The sequence below is a fragment of the Bradysia coprophila genome, unplaced genomic scaffold (assembly GCF_014529535.1).
Source record: "Bradysia coprophila strain Holo2 unplaced genomic scaffold, BU_Bcop_v1 contig_476, whole genome shotgun sequence".
Classification (NCBI taxonomy): domain Eukaryota; kingdom Metazoa; phylum Arthropoda; class Insecta; order Diptera; family Sciaridae; genus Bradysia; species Bradysia coprophila.
In genome coordinates this window covers 1,779,385-1,804,168 of record NW_023503727.1, presented here as the reverse complement: position 1 = coordinate 1,804,168, position 24,784 = coordinate 1,779,385, and the positions used below count along the sequence as shown (strand labels likewise).

The 24,784-nt window shown below is 32.6% G+C and overlaps 1 protein-coding gene across 12 annotated transcripts in view; it reads left to right on the top strand.

Moving 5' to 3' along the window:
* Positions 1–24,784, top strand: part of LOC119082642 (chromatin modification-related protein eaf-1-like) — a 269,989-nt gene extending 245,205 nt beyond the window's left edge. For 6 of the 12 annotated variants that reach the window (XM_037192213.1, XM_037192214.1, XM_037192215.1 and 3 more), the window contains 4 exons: positions 7,082–7,297; positions 18,106–18,282; positions 21,539–21,580; positions 22,209–24,784. In XM_037192213.1, coding sequence (XP_037048108.1) covers positions 7,082–7,297; positions 18,106–18,282; positions 21,539–21,580; positions 22,209–23,516 — 1,743 coding nt within the window. In that variant the 3' untranslated portion in view covers positions 23,517–24,784. The remainder of the gene's footprint in view (positions 1–7,081; positions 7,298–18,105; positions 18,283–21,538; positions 21,581–22,208) is intronic. The other 6 variants (XM_037192217.1, XM_037192218.1, XM_037192219.1 and 3 more) reach the window with 6 other exon arrangements.

Sequence of the window (24,784 nt, the reverse complement as noted above, 5' to 3'; positions counted from 1 at the left end):
ATTATCCCGATAGATAACAATGATGTACGACAGCAGCCATCGTTGATATTATAACAAAATGTACAAATTCTGGTTTAACGAGAACTTGAAAAGCCTTTGTTGCAGAGTGAACTGAAACAGCATTACATGCAGCTCTTCTACAGTTTCCATAGTTCCAATAAATTTATATTTTGTAATACCTGTACGTACAGTACAGTATGTGTGTGTACTAATATCCCCAATGGGCATTTGTTTAAAAATTATTGCCATTCAAGAGATTTAACAGTTCGCATTAATTCGTTCATTTTATGATTATTGTCAAAATTTTTCGTTATTTCCATTGAAATAATTATGCGGCTTTCGGTGAAACAAAATACTGTAATATTTTTCGGGTTTTCGGGGCTGTGTGGTTATTTTTCCATGTTGCTTGTATTGTTTTGCTTTTTATTTTAAATGAGATGAGTGGGAGGATGGGGGTTGATTTCGGGGAATTGGAAAACATAAATTTGATCAAATAAAATGGTAAAATTTGTTATTTTGATTTTTCAACATTTTATTATAATTCATAGACTCTTGTACTCACTGTACAGTACACACACATTTATTATCTGGTTTTGCCATTTAAATCAAAGTGTACACGGTGTACACCGAATGTATAAATGTACGTTTCTGCGAAATGATGCTAATTAAAGTTTATAATGATTGATTGATTCGGTTTCGAGCATGAATGCAAATCAGTTCGTATTCATTTCGCAATTAAATTAATTGAGACTCGTTGGTGTTGAATGTACACATGTGAACTCTCAGATTCTGGCAATTCATTCGAGGAAACTTAAGCAAATAATTCATTTCTTTTCTATTCAATATGACTCTCTTCATATTCCTTCTGGGAGGATTCTTAGAACTTTATTATCGACTCCATTGTATCAACGTTTCAATTTAATTATCGAATCTGTTACTCCTTTCCAACATATTGATACAAAATCTTTTACTTCATTTGTCTTAGCAAAATTTATTTGCTATTTAAGACGACATTATTGACATCTTATCGTTACTTTTGTCGTGTCATTGTAGATTACAGATGAGATGATGTTGAATCTAGTCCATCTTACATGTGACATCTACGGTCAAATGAGTATGTCAGCGATAACAATTAGACAGTTTTATAATGGAAATGAGCGTCATTCTAGATATAAATAGATCCCATTTATCCTACAATTTTACCTTTTAAACTGTTACCAATGGCTTAGCTGAATTGCTAAGATGCTTCAATGTGAGTGTATCCTTTTCTTTATCAATATCTATACAGCTTAGACACAGCCGTCGTCGGTAGGAATTTGCTAACTAAGTCACTAAATGATTTCTTATATGTTAAGCGATTCAAGCAAAAACAAAATCTAGTACTTCACACAAGGAAGCCTTTAATTGATACTATTTCTCCAACGCGCTGATAATCACAAATTCCTGCAGCGAAATATACAAATATTTTAAATGTAACGAATTTCCTGAAAAATATGAAAACCTATTTGTGGTTGCACAAATAAAATACTTTTTTATGTAAGCGTGCAATACACACTCTTCATTCAATGAAAGCTTTAATTTAAAAAAAAATAAAAGAAAACATTGGTTGTTGAACTTCCTTTAATCGGATATTAAAATCAATTAAAATCCAATTATTGCATGCTAAGCCCCGAAAAGGCTACACTTGTGCTATAGGGTACGAACAATAAATGAAACGGAAGAGGTAGGGTGCTGATAAACTTTCAAATGAATTAAAATAAAATAATTTTTTTTTCGGTTGTGTGCGTTTGTTCCCCCGAATTATCCATGAAATGGGGAACCAAATATTTTGTGAATTTATTGGCCAGAAGCGATGAATTGTTCACCGAAAGGGAGAGAACAATTGACTCGCCTTCATAATTTTTATTTTTTGTGCAACATATTGACGCCAACTTATACATAACTGCAGCACCAGTTGATGAAATATTATGCAAAATATTACAGTAAATATATTTCCGAATTTGAATAATTTCGACCAATTATATTTGCTGGAAAAATATTTTCTGTATCCATTTCGAGTTCATAAAGCATATTCACTGCAATTCTCCGTCAACAAATACAAAAATGTATTTTAAAAAAATCCGGGGATATGTGTGGACCGAAATGCGAACGAAAAAAAAAAATTGTTCCACTAAATTTATGATCATTTTTATTGACGCTAAAACTGTTGTGTGTATAAATATAAAATGTGAAAATAAATATTCGACCGCAATAATTTATTGTGTGGATTTTCACGCTTTGAATTTGCCGGAAAATTTAGCGTTGCAAACATTTATACCATTGTCATTTGATCCTTTTTTTCAAGCTCATTTTTCTTTCCATTTTTTTTTTATATTTTTCATCGTAGCCTTTTTAGCCACTTTTTGTATTTTATTAAAACCTAATTGGCAAATTAAATTTATCGATCAAGATAATGAGTGAAAAGTACAATGAAAACTCATTTCTGGTACGCGGTGAAACAATGGAATGGCGAAAAAAGAGAATCAGATTTCCGCTTTTATTGGTTAATAATTTGAATCAATTCTCATCGGAACAATGAACAACTATCGAAACAATCGGACGAGAATAACACGAAAAAAAAATATTTTAATTCGTTTTCCAATATTGTTTTTAATTAGCACACATTCAAAACAATTTGATTTAATTTCCGGCAAAACATCGATTGAATTTTTATATATTTCGCTTTCGATTTTATTGGAAATAATTTTTAAAATGACAAATTTTCCAATTTGTTTAATCATTAAGTGGATTCACATTTTGGCTGTTTGTTTTAATTATTTATTTGATGAGCAAAAAAAACTTTTAACCATTTAGACACGGCAAGAGTGTCTCGGTATAATCATTGAGTCTTTTAATTCTATTTTTCAAAAAATTGCATACTTTTTGATACAAAATCTTGTACTTCATTTCCACTCATTTTTCTATCTAAAGACCACATTAACATCATCGCTCATTTCTTTCGTCGCAATCGATAACATATGGTCTAAAGGGATCAATGAATTTTATTTTGACGATTTCGTCTTATACATATACCTATACTTATACAATTCACTTGTAGAGTAGGTCTTGTTCGGCTAGGATATTCATAACGTTCACAAAACTTGTTGTATGCTTTTTTCTTCGCTCGAGATTACACTTTTTTATGACCTTTATCTGATTGACGAAATTTTACGTTTTTTTTTCGAGAATTCCTAACAATTTTCAGAATATCGTAGGATTTTTAGGAGTTTTTCAGAATTTTCAAAAGGATTTTTAAAATTCTTCAAATTCTCTAAAATTCATAAATTTAAGAATTTTCAGAATTGTTTAAGAATTAAAGAATTGAAATTCCGAATATAATGCCCCGCATACATAACGTCGATATACCCAAAAAAAAATGAATGGAATGGGGAAACATGGTTTTTAAACATACCTTCGCCGCTCATGTACTGAACTTTAGGTCAAAGCCGTTTTTAGTCTCGGGATAGGGTCGAACATTAACATTTTCTTGGCGCTGTTCGGACCTTGAAAACCTCGAACTCCTCATGCAATTCCAAGTATATCTCTTCAAAAAATATTTCCATTTTATTCCGCATTGATTAATCTAATTAAAAGTCTCTGTCAGCCGTTTCTAATTCGGACTCGACCAAATGAAACACTCAGCTTTCCATATAATTGGTGCATCATGTGCGAGAGATATCGAGCGAAATTAATGTGAATTACCATGCACGTATGCTGCAAGTCCGGTGGTATTAAATGAAATGATTGTTTTAAAATACCTTTTCAAATTTATTATTCGGCGAAAAAGCTTTTCGAAATTAGATTCTTTTTAGCCCCCCGAAATTGAATAATTTTTCATAAAATTTTTTCCCATTCATTTCTGATTTAATATTAACAAAAAAAAAACTTTTTTTTTTCAATACAATAAATATACATCCCAGTCTATATGTAGTGAGCGAAATATAATTTTTGCTCGCTTTTTTTTCATTCATCTACTTTGATGCGATGCGCCCATATTATATGTTCTACTTTTTAAATTGAAAATAGGGAAAAAAAAGTCATCCCGACCTGATAATAGTAACTGGAAATCTATGAAAAACGGATACGGAAAAATACACATAAACTACACACATTTATGGGTACCATGGAACATGCATGAAAAAGTTTTTCTTTTAATCAAATTTTTCGAGGGAGTACTTTCGGTATATTTATATCGCTCTGGTATAAATGTACATGTTATATCAGGAAGAAAATCAAATAATAAAAAAAAAACTTTTTTTTGTTATGTAAACATAAACATGATTTAAATTTTTTTTTTTTCCATGAAAAAGAGTATTTTTTTGTGTAAGCATTTTCATGTCTTTTGATGGACTAAACTTTTGCGATGAGCTATTTCATTTATGACTATGTGGATGAGGAACAGCCAAAGGATGGAAAATGTATATTGTGTCATGAAAAGATTAAAAGATTAAGTGAAATCACAGATTAAATTATGAGAGCTATGTATTTAAAAGGATATATCCCTCTCAGTTAAAGTTTATTTGTTTTTAATTTCTTCGTTTTTTTTTCTCGTTGTCAGTTTTTTTTTACTTCCTTTCTTTCTCCATTCACTCTTTGTATACGGAGAGTTGATGATCTCATGGCCACGTTTTATTTTTGTATTATAAATCGTAGCCTTTTTCCGTTTTGTTAGTTTTATTGTGGGATTTAAGGAGTTCATTCTTCAAATTATCTTTATAATATAGCGGGAATGGTTATCTGGTTTATTAAACGAATTGGAATTTAAAACTTCTGGTAAAGTGTCTCGAGTTTTTCTTCCTTTTCCTTTATTTTCAATAAAATAAACGGGGAAATTTATATAGAAAGGTTACTTGTTGTGGTTCAGAGGATACACATAGGTAAGATTCATTTGAATGATAAAAAATTCATTTGTTGAATTTTTAATCACAAAACGACTGTGTGTCGACACACATTTATATTCACCTCAAAGTTGACTATTTATTTAAATATATCACATGTTTCGATGCTGTTACTACTTTCGTTTGAAATGTTTTCCTTTTTTACCAAGCTTGCAAGTTGCAACTTAGCATATATTTCCTTTTTAGCTTAAACAGAGGCAATTTTAATTTGTATTTACGCTGACCATTTTATTTACAAAGTTTACCAAACCGTAAAACGTCACGAAATGTTTTGCTACGTGAATTATGTAAGTCCTTCAACAGTTATAACACCCGATGATAATCAAGCCAAACCATATTCAACAGTTATAACGCCTCACTTACAAAAAATGGCAAATGTATCTCCTTATTAACGTCTATTACTTCTTTTGTTTATTGAATCACCTGTGTGAAATCTGTTACTTCAATTGTTTTGGAATGCATTTTTCTTTATAATAGACATCAGTCAAACTCGTCTCTTATTGTCGCTTTTACGACATTATCATTTTAAACCCTTGACCCTTTCTGCCATATTTAAACCAAAACCCCTTATTGTATATGAGTCTTTGCTTTAAAAGGACTGTCAAGAACATATTAAGCTCTTTTTATACTCCACTGAACTATGCAGCTTTTGCAATTGCATCCAAATGAAGCTTAAAGCTTTCGAAAGCTCTTCAAAGCACACAAGCGATGCGATATGATATTTTAGCTGAACACAGCAGTTTTTTGCTTTAGCCCTTCATATAAACGTTGCTTATAGCACAAGCACTTAAGAAAAAGTTGGAATAGAGGGTGTCGTTCTTGACCAGAGCGTAGTGAGTGCCACAAGTACCTCGAGAAAATGAAATTTCCTACTTTTTCTCGAAAGTCAACAAAACGTTTTTCTCAACAAAGACTTTCGACTGAGGGGTGAAAATGACTATTTTCTCGTATGTGTTGTGCAAAGAATTTGATCATACCACTCATTAAGCATGAGTATACAGAAGCTAAAATAGTTATTCGTCCACCTAGAAAAAAGGTTGTAAATTTGATTTTAAAGAAGTTGTTTGTGGCCAAAGTGTAGGTTCACATGTCACTCTAGAAAAAGAAATTTCCGACTTTTTCCCGAAGGTCGACACAACTTTTTTCACAACAAAGACTTTCGAAATTTGAACTCATCAAATTTCAATTCGTCGATCACGATGAATTTTCGGCTAATTTAATTGTCGGTTGTTCATGTTTTATTTAGTGACAGTTGGGATCAAACGTCGGTCTATTCCATCTATCAAAGTGACGTTTAAAACGTCAAACCAAAATTTTTAGCCAAATAGTCACAAAATCGTCTATTCCATTGATATAATTGAGGAAAAATAACTAACTTCGTAACTATTTGACATAAAAATGTTGGTTTGACGTTTAAAACGTCACTTTGACAGATGGAATAGACCGACTTTTGATCCCAACTGTCACATTTAAAGAATTTTCAGCTGAAATTCCGCATATTAAGTTAAAACTCATCGGTTCCGTATTAGTTGCCCAAATCTGTAAATCGTCAATGATTCCCGTTTTTTTGTCGATAAATAGTTTTAAAAAAAATGAATTGATGGCAACGAATCGAATATGCATCGATATTTCATGAGAATCAATCCAATTATTATCCACCCTTGTTTACTGCAAAGGATTAGCAACGGATATAACACACCGCTATAATAAATTGTTCAATAACATTTTATTGATGTTTTTCTTGTGCGGTTTTTATGATTTTTCATTTTTTTTTTATGTTATCATTTTCTATTAAATGCCTGATATTTTATTGCATTTTGCTCTATATATTTATTGTGTGTTTTTGTTCGAACAATTAGCGAGAGTGTAGTCTCGGCTAGTGATTTTCAGTGACTTCGATTATACTCCATGCAATTTTGTTTTATTTTAAAATCGAATAAAATCACTAACCGACCTATTCATTCCCTATTTTCATTTTTTTTTTTTGGTTTAAATGAATCGTTTTGTGTTATTTTGTTTATTGAATGCTTCATTAATGCTCTAAACAATTAAAAAGAAAAAAAAACATTTTACACAATAAATAAACAAAAACCAAAAAAAAAAATGAATCAAAAAACATCCAATCAGCAGATGTGTTCATATAGGTATGTCGCGAATTCATACGCGGTGCCTGCAAGCGAGCTGAATCCGAATGCCGTTTTGCTCATCCACAAGAGAGCGTATCATCACACGAGGATGGGTCAGTGACCGTGTGCATGGACGCAGTCAAGGGCCGATGCGCTCGCGATCCTTGCCGCTACTTCCATCCTCCCTTGCACCTTCAGGCTCAAATAAAAGCAGCCCAGACACGCGCAACCGCGGTATGGCTATTTAATCCAATCCAAAAACAAAAAAAACTAAAAAAAACCGTTTTCTTTTTGTTTTGTTGCTTAACAAAGAAAAAAAAAAAATTAATTATCCTTGATTGTCAGGAACAAATTAACACAAAATGAAAAACACATCCAAAATGTCCTTCCCACATTCATTACCTTCAATCAAGAGAAAAAATGAAACAGCAAGCCTATTGAGAATTTTAGTTGTTGATTTTGCATTCAAAGAACTCTACGTACCGCTAACACTTAGCAGACAAAAAATTGGAATTGAAAAATTGACGCATAATCAAGGGGTCGAGAAAATGGAAAAGGCTCGGAACAGGTCAAAATCAGGTCGGGAAAATTAACATCGATAAGGAATGCTGGAACAGTGTCAGAAACTTTTCGTTGCACATAGCGGTGCTACAGTACACCGAAAGAATGGGTGTACACTTCATTACGTATCAGGGACTATTCTCGGTCAATCATTGTCCCATATGTTTTTGAATTTGCCCATATTTTCCTGGATTTTTTCATATTTTTCGTGAAAATTTAGAAAAATTGATGAAAATGTGGGAAATTTTCGGAAAATGTTTTTATCGAAAATGGTCAATAAAGCCTGACCTCGATGTACTTCTGATACTTATGAGTGTCAACGTGTACTATGTATAAAATTAACTTGTAGTACGTATTATCTACGTGCAGCATGTATGATACGCATGCCTCATGGAAACACTTATATACGTATCAGAGACCTAGGTCACTTTCATACTTGACTGAAGAATATTTCGACTTTAGTTACTTGTCATCGATACGTACAAATGAAAGCTATCGACGCTGACTACAATTCAATTTATCTTCAATCTACTGTCTGATTTTGATCTGTTCCGAACCTCAAATTAAAAGTTCATTCACAAGGAAACTTGAGAAATCTTTCACTGCATCTGCATTATTGGCCAATAAATAGGAAACTTTTAATTGAAATTCTGCCTCTCGGTTAAGGTGAAAAAAAACAATTGATGTAAACGAAATGAGTCCTTTGATCGAAATATTTTACCATTCCATTGGACAAATTGATTTGAAAATTTTTATGTTCAACATACTAAAATGGGAAAATTCTAAACAAACCCTTAAATTAGCGCACTCTCAACGGGCTGTTCAGCTTCCATCTTTGTCTTTTTTTATTATTGTTTTGGTTTACCTTCACACAAATTTGTTTTTTTTCTGTTTTTGTTTTGGTTGATTTAATTTTGCATGATTTAGCTCCCCTATTTATGGAAATAGAGAAACGAAATGTGTTTGGTTTTTTTTATATATTAATGGGGTTTATTTAAAGGCGTGATGGTTGACCACTTACAGGCCAATTCAACAGCAAAACACACAAAATGCCTTTTCATTTAACCTCATTAATTTTCCTTTTTGTTCATTGGCCACCCCCGACCAGTTTTGTTTTCGTGCTATTGTTTTTCTTAGCCATTTCCTGTGTGTAACCTTATCCAAATAAATAGAAAACATTTTCAAGTAATTTTTTATTTTCAGTTTTCTTTTCTTTCGTTCTCTTATCATTTATCGCATTTTATTAGATAGAAAGAAATTTTTTTTAGCGAAAAGTATAAAGAAATTTTGAGAGACGAGAGAGAGAGGAGAATGAATCCAAATAATGAGTTTGATGGATCATTCTCCATTTTTTCAAATGTAGATTTAGTAAATATTTAACAAAATAAAAGATTTTCTTTTTCAACTTTTTACTCTTTGTTTTCTCATTCGTTCGTTGGCAGGAACATTAAAATAAACTTTACATCTACGTTCGTTCGTTGAGTGGAACTAAAATATTAAATTTATTCCTACCTATGGTCATCACATGATTTCAGTGCAAATAAAACGAACGTAGAAGTAAAGTGACACGCCAGAGCGAACATATTTTCGAAAATGTAATTTTTTTTAGAACAGAAAATCCGTAGAAACTAAATATTTAGATGAATTAATTTCTTACTTTTTAAACTTATGATTTAAATTTACTAAAATTTTAATTAGAATTTCTTTACAGTACTTTACCATATAAATATCCTTCTTATACTTCCGATGAAAACTATCAGTAGTATCTACATTTGAATATTTTCACCAGTAGTCCCAACTAATTTTTTTTTAAATAAAAGCTTTTTCGTTTTATGTAAACCATATAGAGTATATTGAACCTATCCAATTTACCAAAACATTATGGAATCATCAAACAATTTTTTTGCAGTAGCCATATCGTGTAGTCAACATAATTATATTTTCATAACCATTTAGCTTTCCTGATGCAATGCAACCCCCCCAAAAAAAATGTTTTTGTTGTGTATTTCCGTATTATACGTATATATATATACCCCCTACAAACCCCCTTTGCCTACCATATGTAATGTGATTTTGTGTTTGGTTTGGTTTGGTATTTTCGTTTCGTTTCAATTTTTATTTTGACCCCCGTATCCACTATCTTTTTTGCTGCTAGCTGCGAATGTTATTGTAAATATGAAAACAACCTTCATCTGCCTCTATAAATATATCTGTTCGTTCAACGTATTTTGCTGCTGTTGTCATTCTGTTTATTGATTTTATTTATTCGATTTTTTTTTTTTGGTTACAAATTTTATTTCTCAACACGGCAACAAACACACTATACACTTTAACAGTAAACCAAATTAATCAAAGCTTGTTGTTGACTGAAAGCAATTTACGATTTCCTTGGTACAATTTTTGAAGAAGACATAAACCAGTTGTGTGCCAAATTGGCAACCGGGCAGACATTTCGAACGGAAAAAAAAGTCATAGCATAGTTGACTCAAAATCAGTGAAAACTATACTGTTCATTAAAACGTCCCATCAGGTCATGGTGTTATGTTACTCACCAATGTCGATACGCTATGTAGTAATCTTGAAAATTAGATACCATTGTCGATGGTATCTGTTACCTTCGAGTGTTAGATGCAACGACAGTCGGTCAATATTTTTTTTTAATTGTCACTATCAGATGACCCAATAAGTTGTTCTCAGTAATGCTTATCGACAAAATTAATTTCTTCAACTGAATACAGGGACGCCGACTTGTGTTTGGGAGTAGTGGTGCTCATACAACAAGCGAATCTGGGAGTAGTGGTGCTCTTTCAAGTAAAACTGGAAAGATGTAGTGGTGCTCATCATTCGAGTAGTGGTGCCCGAGTCTCGCTTGTCCTTAGAAGTCGGCGCCCCTGACTGAATAGAAACGAATCTGTTAATTCTGTTCTGATTCTGGTAATTTCTTTCAATTGCCAAGCGTAGGAACGTTTCAATGCGATCTATTAATCTGAAAGTATAACCGACAACTTTATTCAAAATCTATTACTTCATTAATCGACTGACAAGTGTAACAACGTTACAATACGATCAGTAAATTATTTGCGTTTCACGTTCACAGTATAACCAACAACTTGATTCAAAATCTATTACTTCACTAGTTGAATTTTGAATTTTCCAATATATAAGAAAACACTAGGCAGAGTTCATCGATTACTTTTAGTTGTCTTCGTCAAGAACAGATGGACAGAGGATTCCACCATTCGATAACTAATTCGGTGCTGCGTTGAACAGAATCGATTTCTCCTTATGGAACAGTAATCTCAAGGATGAGCTCAGAATATTTTTTAAGGAATTTTGAAAGGAATAAGGGTGATAAAGTCAGTTAAAAAATTTAGCGAAAAATAACGAGATTATATGATGAAACGGTTCATGTCTTCAACAAAACCTATACCCAATAAACACTCGAAATGGCATATGGAAAAAAGGCGCAAACACTTTTCGTTAGAATGATCGACGAATTTGAATCTTTTTAAAAGCTTTTTGCTCAAATTTTACGGTTGGACATCGGATTGTATGAAAATATATCGAATTGTATGGCGTAAATTTGCCCACTTTTCCCTTCCGATTCCGACTATCAGCTATTTGTTTAGCATCACTGCATCACAAAGACTACATCCGTTCTCGGATACGCGGCACTCTATTCAATCCTATTCGAACGCCATGAGCATTCAAAATAGAAATTTCAAAAAAAAAAGTTTAAATTTTCGAACCAAACAAAATTTGCATTCAAATTTTATTTTCTCTTTCTCCTATCGCAAATTACTTATACAATCAAACAACGATTTTTCATTTCATTTAATTTTCATAAATACCTTCGAAAATCCGAATGATTGATTATACCGAAAACTTTCCAGAGCCGATAAAAAAAAATCAATCAATTTCCCATTCAAAAACATGAATAATATTCGACTATGAACATTACTCGGTGTAGTGAATTGACAGAATATCACACACAACAATACCCGGTGACTACCATCATGGCATGAACTAACTTTTTTTTTGAGGGAAAATAAATAATCAAAAAAAAAAAAAATTTGTCAACTTGGTTTTGAGCTATGGAAAAATTCGCTCATCTGTTCGTGCAACAAGCAAAAAAGTAGAAATTCCTCCATTGTTTGTTCTATATAAACAGCATCACTGAATGAATGGGAAAATTGCTTTGAACATTTCATCGCTAGATATGTAATTGGTTTGAAACATAAATCTCAGCTCCCACATGCCCACTTTGCCGGGCTAACAAACAAAACCAAAAAAAAAACTTTAAAAAATAAATTCAAATTCTAATCAAACGAAAATGAAAATTTTGAACGAAGGTATCAAATAGCACAAGCATTACCATTCAGCCATACCACATCTTAACAACACAATGATACACATAAAAAAAAGAACGGAAAAGAAAATCCCATTCCAGACCAGACACCAAAAATAACCATCATCATCAACCGTAGCATACAAAGAACAACACGAATTATACGAAATAAAATAAAACCTCACTTATCCTCAACACAATTTCACTAATCACATCCCTTCCAATTTTATTCAAAAGTATTTCAAGAGAGGAAAAAAAAAATCCTTTTCGACAATAAATACAAATTATCCCCCGAAACATCAGATTAGATTAAAAAAATGAACTTACTCGTTGAATAAGGGAAGCTTTGTTTGCTCTGTGTGACTATATATGTGCGGTAGAGAGATATTCAGCAGAACAATACAATTTGCGAAAGGGAAGGAAAAAAAACTCATTTTTAACTTAATGCAATGAGTAAGTACAATAAAGAAAAAAAAACCTCATAGACAATTTTCACACGTAAAAAGCGTATTGTGGGTAAAGTTTTCTCTGTTTTAAAATTAAAGGACGTCTCGTATTGGGTAAAGATACATTTCCTTCGTCGTGTTAGCAGTGTAGTTTACTCGAGCATACAAATGTTTTACTCAACAATTATACAAAATAACAATCGCTTCCTGTATACCAGCTCACTGATTTCTTTCTTCTTTTTTTTCTCTTCTCTATAAATTGCCCTCCACCAGCCCATCAGTCCGTTACATCTCCACTTCCCCGTTCGAAAAATAAATTTAATTTAAGCTAGACACCCCTTGCATAAAAATAAAAGTTCTTTTTTTTTAAGTAGAAATTCATTCGTTTCACTCTGTTATTCATTTTATAGTAGAAAGCTCTTTGGGATCGTGTCGCTTTTTTCTCCTTTGGGCCATAAATTTTCCATGCTAACAACAAATTATGCGTCTTTTAATACAACATGTCGTTGCCGCTATTTACGAAATACATAGTCTCGACTGAACTATAATGTGAAAGATATACATTTTTCAACAGGGTGACGAGATTGACTTTTCCATGAATTTAGTACTTTGTGTACCACATGGCGATGTGGCTGAACTAACAGAATTTGTGAATGGAAAGAGCAATTTTTATTTTATTTTCTGTAATTTTGACGTCCTCTCGAAATAACGAGTAAATCTGTTACTTCTGGTGTTTAAAACTTAGTGTTTCAAACAAAATCTTTTACTTCATTTGTTTTAACATTCGTCTTGGTATATAGCAACACGTTACCGGAGGCTGTCATTTATTTCTGTTATTGATGTCGATAACAGATGATTAGGCGTTTCGGAAACCAGTTTTTTTGTGTTCTTAAAGTCATTTCATTTCGACCTGAAATGCGTACAAAAAATTCCAGTGTCGTGGTTGACCCTGTGAAAGTTCAATTTTCTATCCAACATCTATAGATAAAGATATATCTTAAAAGTATTTACATTATTATGGTTGCTGTGAGTATAAATTTTGGTTAAATAAGTATTTTGCAAATGGGAAAGTATCAGCTAATAGAGATATGTACAACAAAAACAGAAACATCACCAACGCCCATTATTTGCGAACGACCAAAAAGAAGGAAAAAAAACCGAATGTGAAAATGTGAACGAAGTGTGAAAACTAAATGCCAGTGGAGTTGTCGAATCCGGGGATTTGCCATTATTCTCGGTTTACGATTAATTTTTCTGAAACGTGTGTGTTCAATGTATGAACATTTCCCCTGCTGATGAGTTTTCCTTTTTCTCTGTCTCGTTTCGCTTTATCTCCAGGTAATTAGGGCCGATTTTTTTGGGTTGCATTGCGTCAAGGAAGGGTAGATGTGGAGCTATTTTGAATATTGAAATTTGGAAAGTCAAGGTTTTCGTGAAAATTTTATATTCATTGGAAATTCTTGAGTTTCTCATCTATTTCAGCTATACTATTGATATGACTCTAAGGCTTTAATATAAAATTGAGACGAGAATCTTTAGCGAATTATAAGAAAACAGAAAAATTCGAATTAAATGTTAAATTATCCGCAACAAATTATAATTATGGAACAATCATGAATTGGTGGGTAGTTCAACATCCATAATTTTATTGAAACAGCGTAACAATTACAATTATGTGAAAAATATCGATACATCGAATGTGTGCTAATTATAACGCGAAGATTATTTTCTTAATGTCGAATCGACGTTGTCGGCAACATACTTAGATATCTAAATCGATTTCAAAATTAGCAAAATTATGAAAACAAAATTTCGCATTGAAATTCGAAACTAAGCCGAAAATATTTGGAACAAGAATAATAAAATAATTTTGATTTATGACTAGAAAGAAGAAAAATCTTCAAACCGAAAAACTGTGTGTGCGTGTAATGGACCATCTCGTATGTTCTTCAATAATTTTTCGTTCGTTTCACTCTCCTCTCACACTTTTGGAACGTGGCCAACAATTAAAATAAGAAATTTTTCCTGCTTCAATAAATGAATGAAAGTGAAAATGGTTTACGTAAATTATAATTTGATGACCAGAACTGCTAGCCTATATATTTGTTTGAAGTGCACAATTTGTAAATAAATTGTTGATTCAATTGATAAATAAATTCGGTTCAACAAGACAAATGTTTCATCGGAAATTTATGCATTTTACAGACTGAACAAACAAATAGAAAATCAATTTTGAAATTTGAATTTTATTAATAAAAAGAGAAGAAGAGAAAAATGCGTACGAATCATTAAGCATCCCAACCAGAATTAGATAATTAAAACCGAAATGTGTTCATAAATTCATTTGACCATGCCAGCCGTTTTTCATTTCGAAATGTTTCAAATTGTATTCTGAATCGAAAATAAACCACATGATGAATTAATTTTTTGGCAACTGTTATAATATCTGAACATCCATTTTCATAATTTCCTTCAAACAAAATAAATTGTTAATAATGCGAGAAAACTGTTTGACATTTTCAGCAATTAATTTAGCACTTCTTTCGCTTCTTTGTATTATGCGTTGTTCGTTGCGTGGTTTATTAAACCGATCGCCGACTATGTTAGATAAAACAGATCGTTGAAAGTTAAATAGTATGTCAAACTGTACGTTTCAAACAGACAAACATACAAATCGACGCGAGGAAAGGAAAAGAAAAAAATCTTTTGATTGCGCACACTGCAAAAACTGATTTGTATCTGATCGTAATGTCACTTACATTACATCAACTAAATGCAGTGCTAGATAGGAGATAACGTTTATTAAAAATGTCGAAAGTGTAACGAAATAATCATTGAATCTGGTCCTTCCGTTGCTTACATTATTTTTTTACGTTTGATACGAAATCTTTTACTTCATTTGTTGTAAGAACAATATTGCTACAAAAGAGGGCAATAGCCAGAGCTCAATGCATATTTCTAACGTCGTTGTCGATATCAGATGACGACTCTAAATTATTCGAGTGTGGACTACATTTTGTAATAACCAAGTTTCTACCATTTAAAAAATGTCTTTTTAACATGGTTATGGCAAAATGCTGCTGAAATCTAACCATCTTTAAGTGCCCATTCCACTCAAAAAAAGTACTCCGTGAGAGAGCCGTGAGAGAGCAATCTGTCAAATAAACAAAGAAAAATTGAAAAAATTCAATTTTGTCTCTCACACGGAGTACTTTTTTTGGTAAGAGGAAACTAAGCATTACGTATTGAGTGTAAACGAAGAGATATTTCGGCTCAGTTGAACGTAATTAGTCTTGAGGGCAATGCCAAAATGATCGAAGAAACACAATTTGTACTTCGAAAATGTGAACTTTGAATTTCGATTAATTTTCCATTCATAACTCATCTTCGCTCTCCGTGAACAGTCTACAGTTTGCTTACGGAGTGTGAAAACCAGTTAAATTTCAAACATTGATAGTTAGCCCAGTTTACATTTGTGTGTAATTTCTCTCATATTGACGTGAGATTCCGAGATCAGTTGTAATAAACTAATCAGAAATCGCTCTTCTTAAACACTTTACAAGTAGTCTGGCTTAGACATGACATTGTGATAATACGAAAATAATTTTTTGTTGAACGACTTTTGTGTTTTCCTATTATGATTGGAAGGATTTCCAAGATAGTCAGAGTGAAAAACTTAGCAGATTTCACATTGTAGAGAAACCTAAATGCCAAATGAGAGAAGAAATGTTAAATTAAATTTTTTAATAAAAGATACTTCGAGTCTTTATTCATTTATTGCTATTCTACCTCACAAAAGGTCGTAGACAAAATATGATTTTTGGAAGTGTGACAATGTTCTGGAATTATCAATCCTACAAGCGTGTGAAACATGTGTGGGCTTTAAGTTTATCTGGTCATTACCGAGTGAAATGATATTTCTATTAGCAATAAAATGTTGTTCCACTTTGAACAGAAATAAATCCAAACGAGAAAGTCATCATAAAAATACAAAAAATTCTTTGTCATAATTTTATTGAAAAGAAAAAACTTAATTTTTTTGAGTGTAAGGCAATTAAACAAACATGAATGGAGGAGGCAGTGGCGGAACACAAATCAACTTCAATAATAATAGCGCAGCAGCTGCTTTTCACGTATTATTTATATTTCTAATATCCGAACATTATTTGACGACGGTGACAATTTTCATTGCTCTACATTTTTCGAATTTTTTATCTTTTTTTTATTTTGTTGTTGTTCACACATAAAATGCTGCGCGCTAAAGTTTATTTATGATTCGTAATAAATATAACTCGGTATTAAAGACCACCATTGATGAATGATTTGTTTATTTTAGCCGAAATGAAAAATAATAAAAAAAATTCACAAAAATGTGAAACATATCGAAGTTAGAGAAAGAAAGAAAACCAAAAAAATTAGAAAATTCTATCGAAACATATAAATAATCCTTAGCGCACGAATGTAATATTTTTATCTCACAGGAAGTTGGCAGACGGGAAAAAAACGATGTTCATCATCATTATAAAGATGCGCCTGCAGAGTTTAAATTAATAATTTCTTTTTTGCCTATCCAGAAACTTCTTCTTTTTCCGCATTTAGTTCATTTATCTGCCTAGGAGGAAGATGGCGAGTCAACTGATATTATATGCGAAATTTTCATTTAGCTTTTTTCTGCACCGACAGTTGCTTTTTTTTTTCCTCTTCTACTTCATAATTACATCTTTGCAAAATTTGCTTCTTAAATCAAGAGAGAAGAAAAAACGATAAAAATCGGAATAAGAATTTCTTTCATGTTTTCTTTGAACGTTGGTTGAGCAAATTAACCTACTTCTTTTTATCAATTCCATTAGTTTTCCATTAGCAAAACCATGATTTTTGTAAACAGCAAACGTATCACGATCTAATTATTCAATCTTTTACTTCTTTTGTTAAAAAGCCAGTCTGGAATTAGATTTCCAATCTTGTACTTCGATTGTTTTAACATTCATTCCGATGTATAAAAAAGCAATGTCTCTGGACAATACCTCAACGTTTCTGACGATAACAGATAGCTGGCCATTTCTAAAAGACTTTTCAGAACTACAAATTTTTGGCAGTTACTAACCGCTCACATTGAGCAGCTCACTATGGCAAATGTTTCGATAGTATCAAATGTCTATATGGTTACAGATGCTCGCCATGCAGGACTCATTGATTCGAAATATTTATTACTTTCACATGAGAAACAAATAAATTTTGTGACTTGAATCTCAGTGTAGACTGTACGTTTCAAGTGTGATACATTGGTTTTTATTGCTCCCAACACATTTGATATTTAACTCAGCAATTTCGTTATTGATCTTCGGTAGAAATTTTATTGCTTTTTGACTTTTCAGTATTAGAAGAATAAATCAACTTCTTTCTATTCTCATCCCAAAGAGGACTACTTACAAATAAATTTTAATTTAATTTCTAAAAATAAAAATTATTTTTTATTATTAAATTCTAATTTGGTTGTTGTTTTTCTTTTTATTTCTATTTTCCTGTTGTGCGCGCGCCTCTATTGCTTCGATGGACCAATTCTACAATAAAAAATTATTTTGTATCAATACAACAAATACACAAATTTTAAACCGCTTTTGGCTTGTGCTCTAACCAACCAAATTAAACGCACAAAAATCCATTTAAAAAACAAAAACAAAACTTAGTCCGCACCTGTATCAACTGCTGCTGCTGCCACTGGTTCTGTTTTATCATCGGCTTCTATTCCAACCATTCAACAACCTGGATCCGCTTCGGCTGCTATACCTGCTGCCGCTTTAGCAGGAAATCTTCCATTGGAATTAGGAAAGAAACGGGCCGCCGAAAATGACATGTATCAACTGGTACTGCGTTGCTATTTTATTTCATTTTATTTGCCTTGTGACTTTATGTTTTACGTAGACGAAATTAATGCATGATGGGTGGATGGAACCTTAAATCTAGTAGAATGCAATGGATTGTGTTGTGTAGGAGGATGCGTAATGACGATTCGTTTAAAATAATTTTTTCATCTCTGTGGAGAAATCTAAAAAAAGGCCATGAAGTATCGCCAAAATAATATCTAAAAATCTTTCCTATTGGTCTCCTATATTGAGAAATATTTCGCTAAATTTCACCAAATTTCACTAAAAATTCAGAGACTTTTTTAATGAAATTTGGTGAAAGTTAGTTAAATAATTCTCAAATTCTCAATTCTAAGACTTCCTGACGCATTACGTAAAAGGAACATTTGACTCTGTTCATGGAAAATATTTTCAGGCGATATTTCCCCTAAAAGGATCAAGATAAGAAGCACACGTCGTTACGCACTCTCTACATAGAAATACAAAACTTTACCACTTTACTAACATAAGTACACCACACGGCTTCAAGCGTCATACTTTTGTAGAAATAATTTTCATTTTCACAAACCAAATTGATTTGAGTGAGATTACCTTAAACACGTGCAAGTCACTGTCACGGCCTTTACATAATTAGGATTATGGTTTTCCAACGAAATTTCAGTAAATTCGAATGAATTGAAACCAATTTGAATACTAAGACAGTCAGTACCACTCGTGTCTAAGAAAAACTCTTTTCTCTAATGGGAAAACCTTGTTACGAATCTCTCGAAATTCAATTTGGATTCTCAGTGCATGTGTTGGGCTTAATTTTACTTTCCACAAAAATTACAGCCCTTTTTCTATCCTATTTTATTTCACCTTTCACCTTCTGCAAAATCGTTTACACACAGACTTTCCAACAAAATTCAGAGTGAAGTTGCTAGCATGCGCGCGTGGGTCGTTCTTAAAGTATAGAAGCTCATGTTCTTACTTAAAACAAGCTTTGTTTTACACTTGAAAGCTTTCAAACTGTTTTAATTTTCGTATTTTTGATTTTATTTGCATTATCGGGATATGAAACAAATTTAAGAAAAGAAACAACAGCCAAGCGTATGCAGGGCTTTCAATAATGCTTTTTCTAATTATTTCTATTTGCAATAGAAACATTGCTATTATTATGGAAAACAAAACGGTTGCTTTTGTGTATTATATATTTCGAGTCTTCCGTTGTTGATTCAATTTGCATGATAACACACACAGTGTTTTAGAGATACAACAAATAATCGCAGTTTTGGTCCTGCGTCAATAAGCTTTTATCAACAAAAACAACAATCAAATTTCTGTGGCTTTTTTACTATTTTCTGTTGCCAATGGCTTCTTTTAATTTTATTTTTAATCGATTGAAAATGGAAAAACAATCAACCAGATTCCGAATACAAGAAACTCTACAGTCCCGCAAAAACGGCAAACTTTTTCTTTTGTCAAATTCCACTTGCCCGATTTGTCGCAACAATTTTCTGTGGATTAAAATTTTTACAAATTTTTAGGTAACATAGGCAACAGAGCGCGTCTGAGATCACAGAAGCATTCTTGCAACTTAAACTCAAAACCATTATATGATTGAGATTCTAATTAATTTTAATCCCCCTTTAGTTATTGTCACTAGTGTTGTATTTAATTAAAACAAAGACTTTTGTAATCAATATTTGGATGTCAGTTGTTCGTTGGTCGATTGAAGGAATTCGGGAAACATTTTGTTTAATTTCTTATTCAAGCTGACAGACGGAAGTACGACTTTGGTTTCCTACTGTCAATACTTGGGATATCAATGTAGCTAAAAAGTGACGTCACTTCTCAGGGACATTGATCCCAATGAAAGTCTAGAACAGGTATGGTCGATTGGCGAATTCGTCCTAAACGCACTCACATTTTATGTCAAAATAATATGAAAATGAGTGCGTTTAAGTACGAAAATCAAATTTTTATGTCCTCCGGGCGGACAATAGACCATACCTGTTTTACACTTTCATTGATTGATCCCACAAGTATTGAAATTTGGAAAATACTTAGCGGAATGAAACGCATCCACTAGCCTTTGGGTAAAATCAATGAAAGTAAATCAAAATTGGTCGACTTATCTTTAACGCATTCATTATTTATGTCAAAATAATATGAAAATGAGTGGAATAAAGTCCGTTTTCAAAAATTTTATGTCATTCGCAGTGATATTAGACCCAATGAAAGAGTATAAGAGTATTGTCGTATGGTATGGAGTAGAGAGTATGGTCTATCTGAGCAATGTAAGTGTAAAACAGGTATGGTCTATTGTCCGCCCGGAGGACATAAAAATTATATTTTCGTACTTAAACGCACTCATTTTCATATTATTTTGACATGAAATGTGAGTGCGTATAAGACTAATTCGCCGATCGACCATACCTGTTCTAGACTTTCATTGTATCTGAGCAATGAAAGTCTAGAACAGGTATGGTCGATCGGCGAATTCGTCTTAAACGCACTCACATTTTATGTCAAAATAATATGAAAGTTTAAGTACGAAAATCAAATTTTTATGTCCTCCGGGCGGACAATAGACCATACCCGTTTTACACTTTCATTGTATCTGAGTACATTAAAATTTGATTTCCCAATGAAACGCACTCATTTTCATATTATTTTGACATAAATTGTGAGTGCGTTTAAAATGCATTTTTCGATCGGCTATACCTGTTGTGTTCTTTCATCGCTTGAGTGATTTACATTCATTAGGTAAAATAGCCATTCACGTTAAAGTGTGCAGAAACAACTTACATTGAATGGTTTTATTCTGTGAAGTTCGGCGGAGAAACATTTTGAATTGATGTATCAAATAATTTGACTCTTCAGTTGCAATTAACGAATGGAGGAGTTATTTGATTTCCAATTTTTAAATGTAAGCTCTAAAGTCATTAAATATCTGAAAGTCTGTGGAAAGTAAATCGCATAACCGAAATAATTGATCGAACAACTGAACTCAAAGCTTGAACCATAACTTTATATTAATATTTAAGATTCATGATACGGAGAAATATTTCATTTTTTTTGGAAAAACTAATTTTTTTATGTTTTTTCTTTCTCTCGTTTTTTTTTTGTTTTGTTTTTTGTTTTTCATAATTTAATTATTTCAAACAAAAAAAAAAAATTGAAATTTCTAGTAATATTAAAAGTTAATAAGCAAACACGTTAAAAACATTAAATACTTTCACTAATCCAAATATCATTCCGTATATAATTCCAGATGGATATGAAATCAGTTGGTTCAATCTACTATGACAACTTTGTAAGTATACGTTTCGATTTCCCGTCAAAATATTATATTCGGCTTAATTACTAATTATTTTGGCATATACTACATTCACCGGATCGTATATCGTTGTCGGCGTTTGTTGTTGTTGTTGTTGAAATTTATTCCGAAATTCAAAGGATTATGCCAATCAAAGTCTTTTATATTTTAAAATCTATTCAACTATTACATCATACATACCCGACCGCCTACACACTATGCTAGCGCACAACGTTGACGTACATTTTCATTTTGATATTCAATTTCTCTGAATTTCCAATCAGGAAAATAGGAGATTGAAATGTGGCTCGAATGCCACTTTTTCCGAATTATTGATCGTTTGGAAATGAAATAAGACTTGCCACACACTGTGCAAATAGTCATTTTAAAATAACTTTGGATATTCGCACACAGTGCAAACAGTCTCTTTTTAATAACTTATTTGCACACGAAGCGAACAGCTCACTGTGGGCGAATAGCCAAAGCTATTGTAAAATGACTATTCGCACAAAAAGCAGTCTCGACTGGCGTACCTCTTAAGAAAGTTGACTTCTCTTTCCAATTTAGTTTTAAGACGACGGTTTAGTTCGGTTGTTAATTTTCTCGATTCAATTTTTTTTTCCAGGCATTTGCCGGTATGGGTGTACCATTCAAACGACCAGCTGCTGAGAAATCAGGCATTCCAGTATATCAACCAGGCGCCACCACTTATCAACAGTTAATGCAACTGCAACAACCATTTGTACCAGTGTCATGTGAGTACCCTAGTCCCAGTCCTTCAGCAAGTTCAACTACAAATCCACAATCATCCACAGCAAATCCAATTTCTAATAATAATATTAATGCTATCGTAAACAATAGTAATAATAGTAACACCAACAATAGTAACAGTAATGCTGTTGTAACATCATCGCCACAGCATTCGTTTAACAATCATTTAGCTAGTTCTGAACAAACTGACAAACCTGAACAAAATACAAGTAGCACACCGACACCTGAATTGTCAGCAACAGCAACATCCGTTATTAGTCCGCCATTGATCACAATCCCAACCAATCACCAGCAACCTCCATCTTCCTTACCGAGCACAAATCCATATGCGGTTGTACCGTACGGTACAGCCACATATTCAACGCCAAGTATACCATATTCGGCCTATTCAAATGCTAGTATTTACAGTCACCCATTAACCGCATCCTCATCCACACAATCTCTTTATGCAGACCCAGCAACCATAGCTAAGGAAGTAGCACAGAAAAACTATGCGAATGCTTTAAAAATGGCTGCAGCATCGAATGCATACTCGGGCAAACCATTAACCGCTTTAAGTTATACGGGCGTTGCCTTAAATAAAGCTTTAATTCAAACGCCACCCCAAACTCATCTTCCACCACCAACACCCCATCAGCACCAAACCCAGTACCATTTTCAAGCCCAAGCACAAACTCAATCCCAACATCCAGCTGCTGCGGCTGCAGCAGCCGCAGCTGCACACAATCAAATGGTGGCAGCAAATCAAGCTCATGTGGCTCGACAAATGTCAGCTGCTGTGTCCCAGTCTCAATATGCTGCCGCAGCTGCACTGACTCATCGTCCGCCACCAATGTTCGTTCAAGCACCACATCAATACTTGCGACCACATGTTCAAACGGCCGCCTCCGCCCTACAACCGAATCCGTTGCAATCGGCTGCCGTTGCAGCCGCTGCCCAGCAACAACTATTGTCGCAAAACTTTTTCTATCCCGGTCTGCAAGGTTATCCACTCGGATTCGGTGCTGCACAAGCTGCAGCTATGCAAGCCCATCACTTGCAACCGTCTGTTCAGCAAACTATGCCCGGCATGCCAACAATGCCCACAGCACAACCAGTACAGTCTGTTAATCCTGGTGCGGCCGTTGTTTTGAATCCGTACAAAAAGATGAAAACGTCGTAGATGAATTTCGTCGATTTGAACAGTCATTTTCGATCAATTTACGGTACATAATTTTACTTAAAAAAACGCGCACTATCTCTTTAAAAAGAAACAATTAAGAAATATGAAAAAAGGAATGAAAAATAGAGACCGAATATGGAGTCTCTAAATGAGATGGAAAATAGTGCCTCAGAAAATTAAAATATAAATTTTACAAAAATATGAAACTTAATCGGTCAAACGGTGCAATTTTAATCTGACGATTGTATTGAAAAATCGCACAAAAATTTTTGATTTAACATTTTTAAATAAATTTTAATTTTTAATTTTTAGTTGAGTCATTTTTGAAAAATTTGTTTGTTTGTTTTAGTTAAACTAAAGTTGCATTAAGAATAAATAATTGTTCTTTATGTGACACGAATGATTGTAAAAGAAAAACCTCTTTTTTATGAGCTGTGATATTTTCCTAACAAAAAAATTCACGGAATTCAAAACAACGCCACAACAAGAAACTAATATTAAAAAAAAAAAAATGGTTGTCTGTAAACGTATAATTAAAACTTAAATAAAGGGAAGTAGGAGAAAAAGTATAGTTTTGAGCTGAAGGAAAGGGATTACAAGTCACTGTGATAGATTCACTTTGCCCATAAAATAAACGAAAAAAACAAACAAAAACTTATTATAACCAATGTTGTCGTTCCTCAATAAAAAATCGTTTGTTTATTTTTCGTTTGTTTTCGTCGTTACGTTAAATTAATTTAATTCTTAAGTTCTTGGTCAATGTTAATTTTAATTTGTAAACGATTACGAGTATATTTTATAATTTTTTTTTTCGTCTCAATGATCATCTGCCATAAGAGATTTCAACGTCATTATTACTGTAATTATACCAGCCATCATTGCGATCCTAAATAAATATGTATATTCCATCACCACCACCATCCCATTATATATTCCTATATACATGCTAACCACTTACCAGTGTTACTGTTCTGTTCAATTCAGATAACTGTTTGCACAATTTATATTACCTCTTTTTCGAAACTAATTTTACTGACATTCTCTATTATATAACTCTACTTTCCTTCATTACTTGCTAGGTGTATTTTATATATATATTGCATTAGGTACATGAGTAACATGAAAGTTAAAAAAGAAGAAGAAGTTAAAACACACACGACACTCGGTACACTTGATTTGACAAAACTAGAAACAAAAATGAAATTAAAATGGAATTTGATTAGATTTATTGTAGCTTTTAAAATCTAATTATTAAATTAAAAAAAAAT